Source organism: Ascaphus truei, chromosome 3 (genome assembly GCF_040206685.1).
Source record: "Ascaphus truei isolate aAscTru1 chromosome 3, aAscTru1.hap1, whole genome shotgun sequence".
In the NCBI taxonomy this organism is placed as follows: Eukaryota; Metazoa; Chordata; class Amphibia; order Anura; family Ascaphidae; genus Ascaphus; species Ascaphus truei.
This window is the reverse complement of record NC_134485.1, coordinates 380,219,771-380,238,094: the sequence shown is the minus strand read 5'-3', so window position 1 is coordinate 380,238,094 and position 18,324 is coordinate 380,219,771. Positions and strand designations below refer to the sequence as shown.

At 43.6% G+C, this 18,324-nt stretch overlaps 1 protein-coding gene across 1 annotated transcript in view; it reads right to left on the bottom strand.

Annotated features, from left to right (window-relative positions):
• Positions 1-18,324, bottom strand: part of RDX (radixin) — an 88,342-nt gene that overhangs the window by 14,322 nt on the left and 55,696 nt on the right. Inside the window, exons 3-9 of the mRNA XM_075592323.1 lie at positions 17,534-17,617; positions 17,067-17,162; positions 11,629-11,903; positions 10,051-10,134; positions 8,514-8,660; positions 6,569-6,665; positions 5,338-5,501 (exon numbers count right to left, since the gene is read on the bottom strand). Coding sequence (XP_075448438.1) covers positions 5,338-5,501; positions 6,569-6,665; positions 8,514-8,660; positions 10,051-10,134; positions 11,629-11,903; positions 17,067-17,162; positions 17,534-17,617 — 947 coding nt within the window. The remainder of the gene's footprint in view (positions 1-5,337; positions 5,502-6,568; positions 6,666-8,513; positions 8,661-10,050; positions 10,135-11,628; positions 11,904-17,066; positions 17,163-17,533; positions 17,618-18,324) is intronic.

Sequence of the window (18,324 nt, the reverse complement as noted above, 5' to 3'; positions counted from 1 at the left end):
CCCAAGGCTCCATCCCTGGTCCTCTTCTCTTTTCCATCTAAACTGCCCCCAACTTTGACTTCATCTTCTTCATGAATTCCATGAATTCAACGTCCATTTTTTCACAGACATCCAAATCTACCCCTTTCTCACCCGAACATTACACCTGTATCTCTGCCTGCCTTTCTGCTATTTCCACCTGGATGTAGTCTTACTTCCTACAAATGAACGCTGCCAAGATTGAAGTCCTCTGCTTTCCTGCTTCCTCCTCCCCAAACCCCATCATCTCCTTCCCTCCGTCACCATCTCCCCCTCTGCTCGCAAACTTGCAGTCACCTTTCATCCTTCCCCCCTCTTTGCCCACTAAATCACCTCCATCACTACCACCTGTCTCTACCACCTATTCAACAAATTTGTCCACTTATTTCCCTCTCCTCGGCCCAAAATCTCATCCACTCCCTCATCTTCACCACTCGACTACTGTAACTCCCTTCTCCTCGTCGTCGTCCCCCTCTACTCCTTCATACCCCTCCAACAAATACAAAACGCTGCAGCCCGTACACTTTTCAATCTCTCCCGATCTACCCATGCCACCCCTCTCCTCTTCTAACTCCACTAACTACCCATCCAACAATGTTCCCTTCTGTAATTCCTCATCGTGGTCTACAAATATCTCCATGGTCTTGCCCCCCCCCCCTTAATTTTCAGCACTCATCTCTCGCTACACCTTTTCCCATCCTCTTCACTCCCTGACTGCCACTACCCTCACTTCCCCCCCCCCTCCCAGCCTTCTCTCGATTCCGATCATTTGCCCAACTCGCTCCTCTCAACTGTATCAGCTCCCCCACCACATCAAATGTGCCCCCTCACCAACTACCTTCATAAGCCAACTCAAAACTCATCTTCATTGCATTCCATGATCTCCAGTTAACATCCCCTCATCCCACACCCACACCAATAATATCCCCTACCCTTACCCCTTTCTAAAGTTTACCCAAATCCCTGTAAAGTAACCGACCTCACTGATCGCATCACCTCCACTGTTAGACCTACCACCATACCACCAAGACTAAATCCAGAGACCTGACCCAACCCCTGCCCACCAAACAAGCAAGCTCTCAATGCACCTAACCAACAGCACGACCATAACGCTCCCACCCCTGCCCACCACAAAGACATCTTAATAAATACTCTATGCCCATCACATGAAATGTTCCATATGTAACCACCCAATGTTTTACTAAATAATGTACAGCACCCTGGATAAGGGCACTTTATAAATGTTATCAATAAATCATTTTGGGGGTAATAGAGTAATCAGAACCAATGGAACAGGTTATACATGTGAGCCAGAGTCCGCTTTAGGCAGATGCTGCCAGCACCAACGCAGGGCCCCACGCTTGCAGGAGCCCCACCCCCGTCTCTGCCCTCCTTGGATTCTTTCCCCTCCGACCTGTGCAAGGGCTTCTGAGAATTGTAGCCCAGCTCCTGATGCAATGCAGAAAAATAAAAAGGGCCTGGGACCATAACTCACGGAATCCTTTGAGGGAAATCCCCACAGAAAGAGAAGAAGGTCACTTGATGGGCAACAGCCAATCAATGCAAATGCTACCAGGGCAGTAATCATTCCTTAAGGACCCGTCACCCCTCTCACTTCCTTCCCCCTCCCGGACCAACTGCCCAGTCTCTCCCCCCTCCTGCCCCCATTGTATCTGCCTCTCTCCCCCCACCAGCACCCACCTACTGCCCCATCCACTCCCCCCATCCCTCACCTACTGCCCCCACCTCTCTCCCCCTTCTGCACCCACTGCCCGCCTCTCCCCCCTGCACCCACTGCGTCTCTCTCCCTTCCATACACACACTGTTAAAAAAAAAAAACATTGATTAGTTAAATCCAAACAAAATAATTGAATAAATTAAATGAAAAATATAGTACATTTTGGGATATAGATATACACACACATAACCCTACAGGACAGTTGGGCTGGTACTAATACCCAGATATCACACAGGGCCCCCGCATTTCCTAAAGCTGGCGCCGATTATAGAAGTGCAAAACTATGTGAAAATATAAATGTTTTACATATTGCCCTGATGATTAATAACGACATTATTTAAGGCTGAAAAAGCCTCTGTAAATAAATAACAAGCACAGTATAATAATAAGTAACTACTTACCATTCTAGCTCTATCTTTAGACCTTACTAAAATAATTTAAAAAAAATCAGATTCAAAACCTAACGACTCAGGTACTTTTTGTCAAATTTGGTAGAAATTGATTTTGTATAGGTGATGACAAAACTCATGAAAAACCCACTTAGTTCCAAAAACTATATTACGTTATGACAGCCTATACTGTACATTCCTCGACATACATTTTTCTTTTTCAACAATGAATACAATATTTTCCTTACTGTTTATTCAACTATTTAGACTGCTATTCGTGTTTATAAGCTTCTGCATTTCAAGTATATTACATGGGTCACATGGGAAAACTCATTGCTAAACTTTTTGGGTTTTATAGATCTTTCCCTATGTTAGGGAAGAACAGCTTTCACATAAGGCTGCGCTTATAGTGCCGGCAACGCGATGTCGCATCAAAACAAATGCATTGACGCCCATCGCGTGCGCTTATAGTAAGAGCGACGCGAGAGAGCGACGGCTTGGTCGCGATCGCTGGAAGTCATCTCAATTTGATTTTTCCAGCGACCGCAGCCTGACGTCCCCGTTGCCGGCACTATAAGCGTAGCCTTAGTCAGACAGGCTGTGAGGTTGGGAAAATACATACATGAACGTAATACAGTGCATTAGTTCGAAAGTATGCCTATTGCTTTAAACATTAGGCCGTCTTTCTGAATTCCTGTTTTACCCATTATTAATTCAATTAACCTTGTCAGTGCCCAGCTGTACAATGCACAGAAATATATAATCACCTAACGTCAAAATGTAAACTCCAAAATTGAGGAAATGGTTTTTAAATTAATATGTTTTAAAATAGGTTTCACCGTTTTTAATTCTTCTTGTGGTCTGAATCTCATGTTTAAACGTGAATAAAATCTAGATGCTAGTCTATCCAGAATTGATTGCAGTTTGCGATAACTATTACTAAGCAAACAAATATTCTTTGTAAAATGTATAATCTGACTCCCGAGACCATAAAGGTCCATTCTTATTTAGGCTTGAGATGTCCATACCCCATATGCATCAACACCTACAAAAAGAACAGTGTTCAATAGACTGTTTGCAATAAGCAATACGAACAGATATGTTTTTTCCCCCGCTACAAGAAATCTGCACTGCATAATCTATTCTAATCTGCTAACCAATCGAAATCTCTAAAGATCTCCACAGTGCTAATATAGTCACTCTTCTACAGATTTTGTGCTACATATGCTTCAGCGTTTAAGCCTCTATGTGCAATGCGAAGAATGCAATCAAAGAAAAATGATTGAAGTCTGACCATACCAGCCTTACTGTATATCTTCTAAGGACAAACATCTTGGAATCCTCCGATTTATCTGGGACTAGCACTGAGCCGACCTGTAACTCCACCCCTGCCCTAATTCAAAGCATGATTAGGTCACTCCAACCCCTCCTTCCCCCCTCCATTATACAACACAGAATGAGGCAGCCTAGAGGGTAGAGATATGCAGACACACAGAGACACGGGGAAGCAGATTGCCAATATATCTGGTTCTTTCGCATTCTTTTTTTTTTTAATTTGTGGGGTCTTTATCTCCCTCTTTTCTTGATAAAAATGAGAGACTGAGGGGGGTTATTCATTAGAATACGAAAGTGACGATCGAGGCACTATCCCTATGGAAACGCCAATGGACTTCAGTCAGAGTTTCTGTGCAATAGTGCCCTGATTGGTACAATCGCAGTTGAATGAATAAACACCCCATGAGTGTGTTGGACAGAGACACATACTGAAGGGGATCCATACACATTGACAAGGAGAGAAACAGTGATCAGGTTAAATACTTCCACATGAAGAGAGACCCTCGCTGAAAGAGAGACACTTACAGATGTAGCAGTGTCCCCTTTATCTGCCCACAGGAGGGAGTGCTATCTGCCTCTGAATTGCCCCTGCATTGCTCCGTCGTATCGGGAGAAGATGCGGTGGCCATTTTGAGAACCAGGAACTACAATTCCCAGAAGCCTCGAGCGAGAGTTGCGACAGCCATCTTGGATTGGCTCCGTATGTAATGTAGCGGGACTACAAGCCCCAGAATTCTCGCAGGGGGGATAGAGCACATGGGCTGTCACAGCCAATGGGGTGAAGCAGCCTATTGAAACAGGTTATCCTCTGCGGGGCTCAAGGTGACTTTGGAGTCCTGATGGAGCCGGGAAAGAGGAAGGTAGTGTCCAGGGAGCAGTCAGATTCCTGGACTAGGCCAGACCTTACCCTTAAAGCCCCTGTCACTCTAGTGGTGTATTGCAGGGTCTGCCACATTATAGGTATCATCCCTTACTTTAGAGGCTGCAGTGTTCAGGGACTTTGTGTGAGACACTCCGGCTGGAGCTCGTACCACCTGGAGGCCTGGACCCCAAGGTGTGAGGGGATTTATGTTGGAGGCCCTGCTGGGTGGGATTGTTCTGAGAACATCAGGGTTTCAGGTGCCCAGGGCACCCTCAGTACTTTGGGGGAACCACCATTATTATTGTCATGTGTTACCGTGTATTGTTATGTTGGTGTCATTATATTATGTATGAGTAAAGTGTGTTTATATACGTTGATTGTATTATTATTAGTGAGTATTGTGTCCTATGAGGAGTCAATCCCACCTACGCTGGTATCCTCTTAGGTGGAGGCGCTGCACCGCGAGAGATAGTATCACAGGCTCCCCAGGAGCGGAGGCTTTGGCTTCCTGCAAGCCTCACAGGTACAGAAGCATGCGTAATCGCCCGCGATTTCTCTTAGGCATAGGGACAGGGGGTTACAGAGGGAACGAGGCAGATACACACGGACTGCACAGGACATTTTCAAACGTATCACTGTTTAGTTATATGAAAAAGTAGTGAAATCTACACCATGTTACACATATTTCGATTTTCAGTCCTTTATATTGCATAAAACTATCAGACCTAACAGTTGGGATTTTTTTTATTTTTTTAGGTTTTAGCCATGCCAAAACCAATGTGGTCTAAAGAATAGCTCTGTCTTTCCTAACAGAACATGGGACAGCAAAGCAATGTTTTGCTGATCCCCCTAGCAAAGAAAGGTGGTTAATATTACCCTGAAGGGGTTAGGTGCTCTTATTAAAAGCTCCAGAGAACTCTGCCCCTTCTCAGAAAAGGCGAGAGATGCCCATGGTAGGTCATTAGTAAGCATTCATAGGGGAAAGCAAGCTGTACCTCTCCAGCTGTTTCTGATGCTTTTCTTCTCTGGCCTGAGCCTTCATTTGCTGAACTTCAATTGTGTCAGGCTTTCTTCTTCTCATATAAAGCTCATGGTTACCCATGCACAGGGCCAGGATCCGTTTATTGATTCTTAGTCGGGGTGCATAAAATACAAAATCCTAAGATGAAGAAAAGAAGTACCCAAAATCACGTATCAGAGATATTCTCCCACAGTTTATTTCGAGAAAATTCTGTACACTGACCGAGTTCTGATCTCACTGCAGTACAATGGCTGCAACAAAGGATTTGTTAATATTTGTAAAGGTTGGGTTTGTAACTGTTTGCACAAGCAATAACATAAAAAGCATGACTCTCTTAACAAAATGATGAAACGGACACAGAAGAAAGTGCTGCGGACTTATGGTGGCACATCATTTTAAGTATCATCACAGTACAAGTCCTCCGTTAGAAATCACATTTCTCTTGCAAGCACGGCTCACATTTACGTTGTCAGTAACAAAGTGCAAAACGTAATGGCTCATTATTTTGTATTTAACTTCAAGGGTCACAAAAAGGGATAGTGTTTCCCATGCCGTGAGGAAAAAAACAACTTGTGCATGTGCATTTGTTAAAGATATTAATTGTACTGTAGGTGATAATTTATCACTTGTACAGTATGGCTATTTGTGGTTAATACCGAATCTAGTTATGTCATATATACATACAACCATGTACGCAGCGCATTACAACATTACAAAAGGAAGTCAATAATGTGCATTACAAACAATGGGAATAATTGCAACAGGTTAATGACAACACATGGTTAAAGTAGGTCCTGCCCCAAAGATCTTACAATCTAAGTGTAATGTTTGAGGCATACTTGAAAATGAGAGGTAACGCTCAACGTATTACTTCCTGGTAAAACATTTTATAAATAAATGTTGGGAGGCTTACAGGCACATTAGAAGTAAAAGTGCATTATCAGAAGTGCAGACAGGAGAGGGCTTGTGCACACGGAGTCCGTAGCAGAGGCGTGAAACGTTTAATGAGTTGCTTCTTTTAAGAGGTGGATTTTATGGCGTTCTTTGCAAATTAAATGTTTAACACTACCAAGAATGTTATATGCATGAAAATTTTATTTTAAATATATATGGTTACATACAGTGTAGTGAAAGAAGAAAATAAGCAGCAGTGGATGATATAAATGAAAGTAGGTTAAACAGTATTTGTAAAAGCGAACTCTTACCGGAGCCTTTTTGTCAATAGGTTTTATGACAAACTTTTTATCATTAAATGAAATGTTTCTGATTTCACTCCAAGGAAATCCAATTTTAGGTGTCAACCTTAGGAGAGAAAAAAAAAGCCCACGTTAATAGAAAGACAACATTGCATTTGTAAATTTGAAATAGCATTGTGCACAGTCAAGAAAATTGCAGAGGCTGTGACCGACATGTTTTGCCAATAAATGGCTAGAGCAAATTATAAATACATGTTAGCACAGACAGACATCTGAAGCATCTATTTAGGAATCTGCAGCAGGAGAAAATGACAGACCAAAATCAGAAAAACATGCGCTTCACTTATAATTAAAGTATTTAAATCCTAACCGAGAATTCCTTTGGAAAAATATATTCCAGTGGGTTATACCAGGGGTGTGCAAACTGGGGGGTTGCTAGATTATCTGGGGGAGGGTAGTTGGGGGGCGCGGCAGTTATGGAGGTCCCGCACACTCCCCCAGGCATTTAAATTAAATGCACTTTTCCCCCCACTTGTAGTGATCCCCTTTCTTCACACAATTTCTTGCTTCAATTTCAAGCGGATTGCACACAGAATACCCAAGGCCCCATGGGACGGATGTTGGATGCTGTACTATGTAAGGAAGTCCATCTGTGGTTACATCACAGCTTACCCGGTCCCCTTATATGGCTGGTATGGGGACATTTGATGTGCGCTGTTGTATCTGGCACTGGATGCGTTAATCTCTACAGCTGTGATATCTGAGGTTTTCCAGGCAAACGTTTCCTCCCTTCCTATACAAGCCAGATATAGATTTCCAACCAGGAATACCCTTGATGCATGTATATGTGTCTTTATTACATGACCATTATTCATTGTAATTCATTGAGCACCACGCAGTTTCTGGACTCTTATTTATAAAATGTTGCAAAAAATCTCACTTACAGGAGACGTTGTCCTGTTCTTTTATTTTTAAATTGTTTTTATTATAACTGCAGTATTAAAGACGCAATCCTACCTAGTCGACCTGTTGAATTTGTTAGGGCCCTCTGAATGGAGAACTGCTTGTCTATCAAGTGGTTTCTTTACCCTTATTGTACTCTGCCCTGATCATAGAATGAATGAAGTTAAGGGAAGGAGGGGAGGGTGGGGATGTACAAGCACTTGCTGATCACTCTGTGTCATCACAGAAACGGGAGTCGCCAGAAGAAACCAAACCCCACTCAAGTGTTACCTTGAAGTCTTTAAATTGATTTTCTTAAGGTGTCACACATGAATAAAAACATTATTGTTATCAATTGACCAGGTGTGATCCCTTAAACATGATAATGGAGTTAATTCACTTTGGTCCTAAAACAGATTGCCCCTTTAAACAAACGTTTGGCTTCCTGTGTTGATCTAGCAAAGCCATACTCTCTATTTTTAGTAGAGGGTTTGTTAACAGAATCTAGTACAGTATGGCTATATAGCCATGTGCACAAATAGATATTTATGATACAATAAATATTAAAGTACGTACTCTCTTTTTCCACTGATTTTCCAGATTATGCAATAAATATGCAATTTTCCAACCTCTATTTGATGGTTTACAGATCGGATTTTTTTCCACAGAATTGTGGGACATTCTAAAAATGTGGTATTTTTAAAAATTGCATCTATTAATTCAGCCCGCTCTTCTCACCAAGCATAACAAATAACAAGTCATGGATAGGAATGAAGCTTTAAATATTTTGAAACAAATACTTATTGGTTCACTGATTGAGTCATGTCGAAATCTGCTTCAAAATAGAGAAAAGTTAGAAAGCATGTTATAAAACCAAGGAGAAATATGGAATTATTTACTGAAGTACTTAAGAACATTAGGTTTAATGGTATTTGAGATATTCCCCCTTGGCCATTTGCCAACGAGCTTTATTTTGAAGATGCTAGTATAGAAAACATATTATATTACTTACTTGTCATCATGCTCATAAATATTCAGACCCAATGCATCAACACCTAGCCAAAGTTCTGTTCCCTTTTTATTTTTTATCTCAAAATAGTTGACACCATACATTTCTAGATCTTGTGCGATTTTCAAATATTCCATCATAGAATCTTCCCTGTGGGCATTGAAAAAAAAAAAAAGAAAAAGAAAAGGTCATACATTCTAAAAAATATTTTGTTCTTTTTATACAGTTCTAGAATTTTTTTGCCATTACATTTATACTCCACCGGTATTCATTTACAGGTTCCCTAGTAATAAGTTAATTTAAAGGTAGTCAACGAGATGCCCTTATGATATCCCCACCATGACATCAGTCACCAAATGCCACGGTGCAATACAGCTCGTCTGCTAGGCTCAAAGCAAGAGCGTGTACAACAGAACTCCTTCTCCAGCAATACACTTTGTATATCCACAAGTATCCACCTTCACCGCAGATAAACCTCTTAGGACCATAGGTCCTAGGCTTAATCGTCCCTAAGCTGCCGCATGCAGTTTTCTGATATCATTCCGATCATAATGAATAAGGCACTCCATGCATAAAGTACAAACTGTTTTTAAAAACACATGGGCTGGGAGACATCAAAGCCTGAATCTGCAACTAACTTTAATGGCAGGTACAGGCATACCCCGGTTTAAGGACACTCACTTTAAGTACACTCGCGAGTAACTTATATTTTATTGGCAATTTTCAATTGGGATACAGAAGAGAAGGATGTTATATGACAATAACCATGACAGACAATCCGGGCCCACCAATTCTAAACATAATGATTATCTAAATTGTTAGGTTCCTCCCTAACATTCCATAATAACTCAGCAGCTAAATAATAGTGAATAGAACATAATGGACACAACAATGCAAGGGGACATGAGAGGAAGGGGGAGGGAGGGGGTGGTGGCAACAATATTTGCGACGGTCTAAGTTTAATTTACTTGTATACTCTGAGTCATACCCATTATTGAGGGGGGGAGAGAGGGGGAGAGGGAGAGAGAGGGGGAGAAAGGGGCAGAGAGGGGGAGAGAGGGGGGGAGAGAGGGGGAGAGAGGGGGGGAGAGAGAGAGAGAGAGAGAGAGAGAGAGAGAGAGAGAGAGAGAGAGAGAGAGAGAGAGTTTGGCAGCCTGTTGATTTGGTCAACCATAAAAGAGCAGTAATATCTGCGGGTTTGGACATAACACTCCTCATGTCCACCCAGCCTCTTGTTTGCGGCTCAGAGTTCCAAAGCAGAATCTGGGAGGCCCGATAGACTGCCTGGACCTCATATTTTCCTGGCTAGCATAGTATGGGCTTTATTTCCTCTCGCATAGTATTTCTGACTTCTAACATCAGTGTGGTTGTTTTCTATAAGTAGTTTACACTAACTGCACAGCAATAGTTAAATAAATCCCTTGTATAATGCAAGAAACTCCATGTAAGTTCACATACTGTATGTTTTCCCGAAGCATAAGATCTACTAAACAACCTCACAGCTACCACATACACAATGCACAGAGAAAATGTGCAGTACCTTAACATGCTTCGGTGTTCCTCATGCCAAGTTTGTATCCTTTCTTCCCATTGTTCCTTTGTCAACTTATGCTGTTCAAGAACACTAGAAAAAACAAAATGTAGAATGAGCAGCCACGTTATAAAACAAGGAAACAGTAATGGCCATCATTTATCAAAGTTGAACTCCAGTGATGCACTCTTATTTTGTCCATCAACAATATGATCTTTGCATTGATAAGTATAGTGATCGTTCTGCTCTAGTGCAAAACAGGAGTAAAAAAATTAAAATACCCTTCACCTGTTTCAGGATTATAACGCTAAAAAATTAATGTCATCAATTTCATTCATTTTTGCATTCCAATGCACCACTAACATGAGGAATGTAGATGGTATCATCTATGCATAAATTGATTACATCTGTAGCATAGGTTATTGTTGTTTTTGTTTATTTTTATTAAGGATAAAGAACGCATATTAAAACATTCACATCAAGAGGTCCAGTTTTTTTTTCCCATTTTAAAACACTTTTACAATCACAATAACTGTGCACATATTTTGCTACCTGTCTCTTTTTCTAAGGCCACCTACTTCACCATCATAAAGTTTTCCTTTTAAACAATAAAGCCTCACTCATTTGTGACTAGTTAATCCCATGTTCGTGCCATGTAAATCTCTAGTGGATGTGTTCAAAGTGATGATGGAAATCTGGTCCACATTACTTCAAGGCTCCACAGGTCAGTACCAGCCGACGATTGTATTGGTAATAACAGCTTTGCAAATAAGATTGCAATGTTTAGGAGCCCAATGGGGGAAAAAAACTAGCGGCTTCCACCTACTGTAAGAATTATATAGTCACACGGTACCACCCACTTTCAAATGTTGCAGCGTTCCGGGAGCCTGGCTTTTTGCATAGCTGGATGAGGTCATGAAAAATCCTCCAAGTGTTCTACATATCTTACTCCTAACATTGTGAAAAGGCAGTTTCATTCTTTTTTATTTATTTCCGATACATCAAAACATTGCAACAGCCTGAGTCACAGAATGTTATCGTAATTTCTTGCTTCACAGTGCTACTACTTTGATATAGAAATCAATCACAGGCTTATACTGTATGTAAGAGGAAAACAATCATACATTTACAAACATTTAGGTGAATATGCTCATTAAAAATAAAATTCCCAGTGCTTTTTAAATGGTAAAATGTGACCAATCAAGTTTAATAGAGGTGACCTGGTAACTTCCCCGTAACATACCATTGTTCGGGCAAATGGCAACAAAAGTTGAAATGAGTATCTGATAAATTTAGGACAGATGTGGTTTCTGTTTGGCACATTTATGAAGCTGAACTGTGCTTGGAAATCTGTGCTAGTTACCTCGAGCTATTGTCTGAAAACGAAGAAAAATAAGACCAAAGCAGTTATTTCTCCATAGGAGGCCAGGCATTTACAGGTTGCATTCGATTCCCATTCTTTACAAAGTTGGAATCAATACTACACAACGACACAAAGATTGTGTCACTCCATTCATTAAAAGAATAGCATTGGAAAGCAGTTCATTCAAATATCATCTTTATCTGTTTTCCCTACTCTTCACTTACCGCTGGGGAAGAAGTCGGTCGTTGGCCAAGTAGCCTGGTTTATGGACCTCCTTGCTGTAATCTCCATATTTGGCTTGAACAGCATAGGAGGCCAGCAGGACAGCGGTCTCAGGGGGACAATAAATTTCATCATTTAATATAGCTTCTTTAACTTGCAGAAAGAAAAGTCTCTGGGTGATTTCTTGAATTAATTCCTCGGACACATCCTCGGGGAAAAATTTCGCACGGAACTTAAACTGAAGAGGATTTTCTTTTCGAACATCTTGCTGGGTTACCTGAAAACCACACACAAATACATGACATTGTATACACATTTATTCTTACGTTAGCCGTTTGTGATTTAAACTGCAGCTGGGTTTACAGTGAGTTTCTGTATCACAAGTGCATCACACTCCTCTTTCAACTACATAACATACATCCTTGTAAAATAATACAGCAGTTTCCTATAGCAATGTGTTTTTCTAAGACTTGCTTTATAACCCTATAATATGACAGTGTTTGCCTATGAGACATTGACAACCACTATTGACAAAAAGACAAAAACCCCAATCCACTGAAATACTTTCCCCCTAAACCAGGTGTTCCTGACAAAAAGTGGTGCATATTCATTTTCACAAGACAGAAATAAATAAGACAGGCACTTGAAAAATTATTCAATCTTTTTCAGGAAGCCAATTACACTCTGAAGTTGTTTAACAATATTTTTTGGAGTTGCTAGAACTTTTTTTTACATTTTATTTTTAACTTTCATTGAATATATATATATATATATATATATATATCAGTGTTCGACAAATCACCCAAAAATCTACTCGCCCAACCAAAAAATCTACTCGCCACCTAGTCCCGCCCCCAACCCCGCCCCTAGTCCCGCCCCCAACCCCGCTTTAAAATAAAATATATAAATAAAATACATTTAATAAATTCCTAGTCAGAACAACATTCGTTTTTGACAAATGTATTTATTGTATTACATTATACTACAATTAGTCCTTGTTACATGTGTGTGTGTAAATGTCGGATCTAGAAATATAAGCCAGGTGTGAATGACTAGTTTCCTGAACCCCTTAACCAGTGTCTGGATGCCCCCGCTTCACAATATCTAAAGCAGCAATCCCACCTGGGATCTTACCTGATCCGCAGTCCATCAATGTCCAGGTACGCCCATTCCCGCAATGTTATACATTGGGGAGGTGTTCCCTACCTGTCTTCTGGGTTAGGGGGGGGGGTTCCGATGTCTTCCGTGTGAAGCTTGAGCCAGATCTGGAAGAAAGCAGTATAGGGTAGTTAAGATTTCGGTGTAGTATAGGGCAGTTAAGATATATAGGGTAAATAAGAGATCCAGATCCAGAGTGTGAGTGACAGAGAGAGAGAGTGTGGGGGAGAGAAAGAGAGAGTGTAGGGGAGAGACAGAGAGAGAGTGTAGGGGAGAGAGAGAGTGTGTGGGGAGAGAGAGAGAGTGTGGGGGGAGAGAGAGAGTGTGGGGGGAGAGAGAGAGTGTAGGGGAGAGAGAGAGAGTGTAGGGGAGAGAGAGAGAGTGTGGGGGAGAGAGAGAGTGTGGGGGAGAGAGAGAGTGTGGGGGAGAGAGAGAGTGTGGGGGAGAGAGAGAGTGTGGGGGAGAGAGAGAGTGTGGGGGAGAGAGAGAGTGTGGGGGCGAGAGAGAGAGTGTGGGGGAGAGAGAGAGAGTGTGGGGGAGAGAGAGAGAGTGTGGGGGAGAGAGAGAGTGTGGGGGAGAGAGAGAGAGAGAGTGTGGGGGAGGGAGAGAGAGAGAGTGTGGGGGAGAGGGAGAGAGAGTGTGGGGGAGAGAGAGAGTGTGGGGGAGAGAGGGAGAGAGAGTGTGGGGGAGAGAGAGAGTGTGGGGGAGAGAGAGAGAGAGTGGGGAGAGAGAATGGGGACAGAGAGAGAGTGGGGAGAGAGAGAGAGAGAGAGAGAGAGAGAGAGAGAGAGAGAGTGGGGAGAGAGAGAGAGAGAGTGGGGAGAGAGAGAGAGAGAGTGGGGAGAGAGAGAGAGAGAGTGGGGAGAGAGAGAGAGTGTGGGGAGAGAGAGAGAGTGGGGGAGAGAGAGAGAGTGGGGGAGAGAGAGAGAGTGGGGAGAGAGAGAGAGTGTGGGGAGAGAGAGAGTGGGGGAGAGAGAGAGTGGGGGAGAGAGAGTGTGGGGGAGAGAGAGTGTGGGGGAGAGGGAGAGAGAGTGTGGGGGAGAGAGTGTGGGGGAGAGAGAGTGTGGGGGAGAGAGAGAGTGTGGGGGGGGGGGAGGGAGAGAGTGTGGGGGGGGGGGAGAGAGAGAGTGTGGGGGAGGAGAGAGAGAATGTGTGGGGAGAGAGAGAGAGTGTGGGGGGAGAGAGAGTGTGGGGGGAGAGAGAGTGTGGGGGGAGAGAGAGTGTGGGGGGAGAGAGAGTGTGGGGGGAGAGAGAGTGTGGGGGGAGAGAGAGTGTGGGGGGAGAGAGAGTGTGGGGGAGACAGAGGAGAGAAACGGTGGGTGACACACACAGAGGGTGGGTGATACACAGAGAGAGAGAGGCTGGGTGAGTGACTGGCTGGGTGAGTGGTTTGCTGGGTGAGTGGCTGGGTGGGGCAGGGGTGACTGGGTGGGTGGGTGAGTGACTGACACTGACTGGGCGTGGGGGGGTGACTGACACTGACTGGGGGTGGGGGGTGACTGACACTGACTGGGGGTGGGGGGGTGACTGACACTGACTGGGGGTGGGGGGGTGACTGACACTGACTGGGGGTGGGGGGGTGACTGACACTGACTGGGGGGTGACCGACACTGACTGGGGGTGGGGGGGTGACTGACACTGACTGGGGGTGGGGGGTGACTGACACTGACTGTTGGTGGGGGGTGACTGACACTGACTGGGGGGTGACTGACAGGGGGGGTGACTGACACTGACTGGGGGTGGGGGGTGACTGACACTGACTGGGGGTGGAGGGTGACTGACACTGACTGGGGGGGGGGGTGACTGACTGGGGGGGGGTTACTGACTGGGGGGGGTTACTGACTGGGGGGCGGTTACTGATTGGGGGGGAGGTTACTGATTGGGGGGGTACCTCTGGTGTCACACACATACACATACTCCCATACACACATACATACACACACATTCTCCCACACACACACACATACACATTCTCACACACACACACAGGGGAGGAAAGGCCGCGACCAGCACCACGCTCCTCCCCCACCCACCCGCGCCCATCTCCCGCTCGTGTGGGGGGCAGGCCGACATCCCCCCCCCCAATCAGCAGGGTTGGTGGGAGGCACGTTGCGAGGTATCCCCCACCGAGCGCCCCAGGGGACAGTCAGCCCCGCTGTGGCCGCCACTGCCCTGCTCCCCTCGCCGGCATGTCACAGTGCACGGCCAAGCTGCAGGCTGCTTCTTCCCCCCCAGCCCGTGGCGGCATGAAGCTCGTGGGGGGGGGGGCAGGCCGACATCCCCCCACCTCATGCGGCGACTGCGCCACCACTGCCCCCCCCAGCAAGCCAACCGGGCTGCTGCAGCGGGGACCTCCCGCCCCGGACATCGATCGGTGGATTGAGGGGAAGGGGACAGGAGGAGGGGAAGGGGACAGGAGAAGGGGAAGGGGACAGGAGCAGGGGACAGGAGCAGGGGACAGGAGCAGGAGACAGGAGCAGGGGACAGGAGCAGGGGAAGGGGACAGGAGCAGAGTACAGGAGGAGGGGAAGGGGACAGGAGCAGGGGAAGGGGACAGGAGCAAGGGACAGGAGCAGGGGACAGGAGGAGGGGAAGGGGACAGGAGCAGGGGACAGGAGAGCTGCCGCGGTGGGGAGTAGGGAGCCATGTGGGGACCAGGGGGATCGCAGGGAAGGAGCAGAGGGGCCGCAGCATGGAGAGTACTTACCCTCCAACAGATCTCCAGGCACAAAGAATGGCCGCTCGTTGGGGGCTGGCTCATATAGAGCCTGGCCGCGCGCCCAAAAAGCCTGGGAGCGCGCGCCAATCTGAAGTCAGGTAGGGTTTTTTTTTTGTTTTTGTTTTTTGAGCGCGAGCAGGGAAATTTCAGCGCGAACGGGGGAATTTAAAAAAAAAAACACACGTGCTGCTTGGGCCAATATTTACACGCCCGGGGGTTAAATCCACCCGCCCCGGGCGAGTAAATGTATAGGATTGTCGAACACTGCATGTCTTAGGCGGGTCTGCAACCCCGCCTTTCCCCATTATCTTCCAGCACACAGCACTTCCACTGCAGCAAGGGATTCTGGGAAATGACATGCAAATGACCACACAGTGCCACTTTTTACTTCAAAAACCATTTTTAACATGGTTTCCTATAGGCTTAAGCTTGCTGCATGGTCACAGCTTTGAGCACAGCCAGGGTTAAGGTGCATACCCAGAAAACCACCCACAGACAGCTGTTTCGACCTTAATGGGTCTCATCAGTGTGGGGCTGGTTAACTGGGTATGCAAAGAAGCTAAAGGATAGGCCAACCATAATACTGAGTTAAGTTATGGTGAGTAAAAAAAGTGACAAAAACCCTCCACAGCAAAGCAAATATGCAAATGTAAATACAACTGTATGCTCATCTGCATGCATGACATGCAGATGAGCATACAGTTGTATTTACATTTGCATATTTGCTTTGCTGTGGAGGGTTTTTGTCACTTTTTTTACTCACCATAACTTAACTCTATATATATAGATATATATATATATATATATATATATATATATATATATATATATATCCTAATTCACCCTACACATAATAGGATTTAGAATTTAGGTATAACAGTCTTTCAGCAGGTATTGTTCAATTTCAGTGTCTTATCTTTGTCCTCCGTGTTTAACTATTTAGCTAAATATTTAAATATAAATTACTTTACAGGAAGAACAAAGGAAATAAGTGAGTATTGAATTTGTCTGCAGACACAACAAGGCACAAACTGGCTTGTCACAAAAGAGATTAGATAAAGATCACAAAAGCTCTCTAAAGGCATTTGGCAACCATGGAACTATTTAAAGTATGATGTAAAAGCACTGGAATTATTTGTTTCTTCACATAATGACAACCCCCCCCACCCCCCTGTATTTCAAACCTACACGGACTAAACAAAATGACTAATTTTTGTCCCTCATAGCACAATTTCTGTAAAATTATCAAATGATTTATTTCATCAATTTGCGTTAACAGGTTAAAAAAGCCATGAATCTATTTAACTGTTAAAACTTTTGTAGATACAATTCTGTTTCAGTGAATTTCACTAGGTAATTTGTGCTCTTCAACTTGAAAGAATCCCGCTTCAATATCACACTGCCCTCACAAACTGCACGTGCAAAAAGGAAAGCTATTAAGCTTCAAATGAAACAACTAATGAAAAGACTACAAATGAATAAAATCAAAGAACATTTCCAGAAGAACAAAAGGGAAGAGACAGATAAAGGGAACCGGACAGAGGACTGCAAAGGACAACATACCTTTTTATTCAACTTGAGCCATGTAGAATAACCCTTGCTGTCCACATACTGCAGCCCAAAGAACCACACTTCACGGAGACCAACGGTTTTCACCACCTTGAAAACAAGAAAATAAGATAATCCATTTATAAAACCAGCTACAAACCTCAGCCGCATTTACACAACATTTCACTGTTCCTTCAGCACCTATATTTAAAAGTTTAATAAAAATAAATTTAAAAAAAGGTACAATCTGAGATTCTCAATGTAAGAAAGAAATAACTGTTCTAAATTTCCTGAGATTACAGTCATTTTATTTCTATGTTTCTGCCAAAAAATATATTGAGTGAAGTCAACCTAGAAAAATTATAATTACCCCAATTCATTTTTGCGATGACCAAGCCCGGCCAACGCTGCCAGGTCTGCAATATACCCACAGAAGGGTCAAGCAGAAATAGCTACTTAGAGAAATACAGCATTAGGTTTACCTGGTCAAAAAGCTGTTTGCCAGTAGTATTCGGCTGGATAGCAAACTCTAATTCTGCATCCATCGTCGTCACCCGTACATTGATCTATGCAAATAAATGGGAAACACATGAAATCATCTATACTGTATTACTGTAGCTTGTCAGCTGCAGGAATCACTGCACACATTCAAAATAAAATATGCATTAAGTTTAAAGTACTGTGTGTATATATACATCTCCAATAGGGTTTAGACAAACAATGAGTAATTGAGAGTCAGGGTATGTGCAAGAGTAATTGAAACCCTGGTATTATCAGATAAATTAAAGGGGATAACTAGAAGCAGGTGTTTAGCAGTGATATTGATATTCACAATTGCCTTTATTTTACCTACCCTTGTGAGTGAGCCTTTTCCCTCCCTTCCTCAGTCCCACTATTAAATGTTTTTGTTTTTTTTGCGCTATGGGGCATGCGCTTTCTTTTTTCTCTCCCTCTTAGGTTTACCTCTGGATGTAGTTCATCCTTTTGAAAACTGCCATCTACCCCTGTACATGAAGCGTACCTTATTGGACTAATAAGGGGCTGTTTCTTCTTTGTTCAATGTTGTTTGTACGGTCTGGCTCAACGTCATTTTGTATTTTATATGCATATCTATCGAGTGGACACATGTAGTACTCTTCACATTCTGACACTCATTGTAATTGAACTATATTATAAATTATATCTAGATTCTAATTATTTGGCGATATATATATATATATATATATATATATATATATACAGTGTTCGACAAACCTATACATTTGCTCGCCCC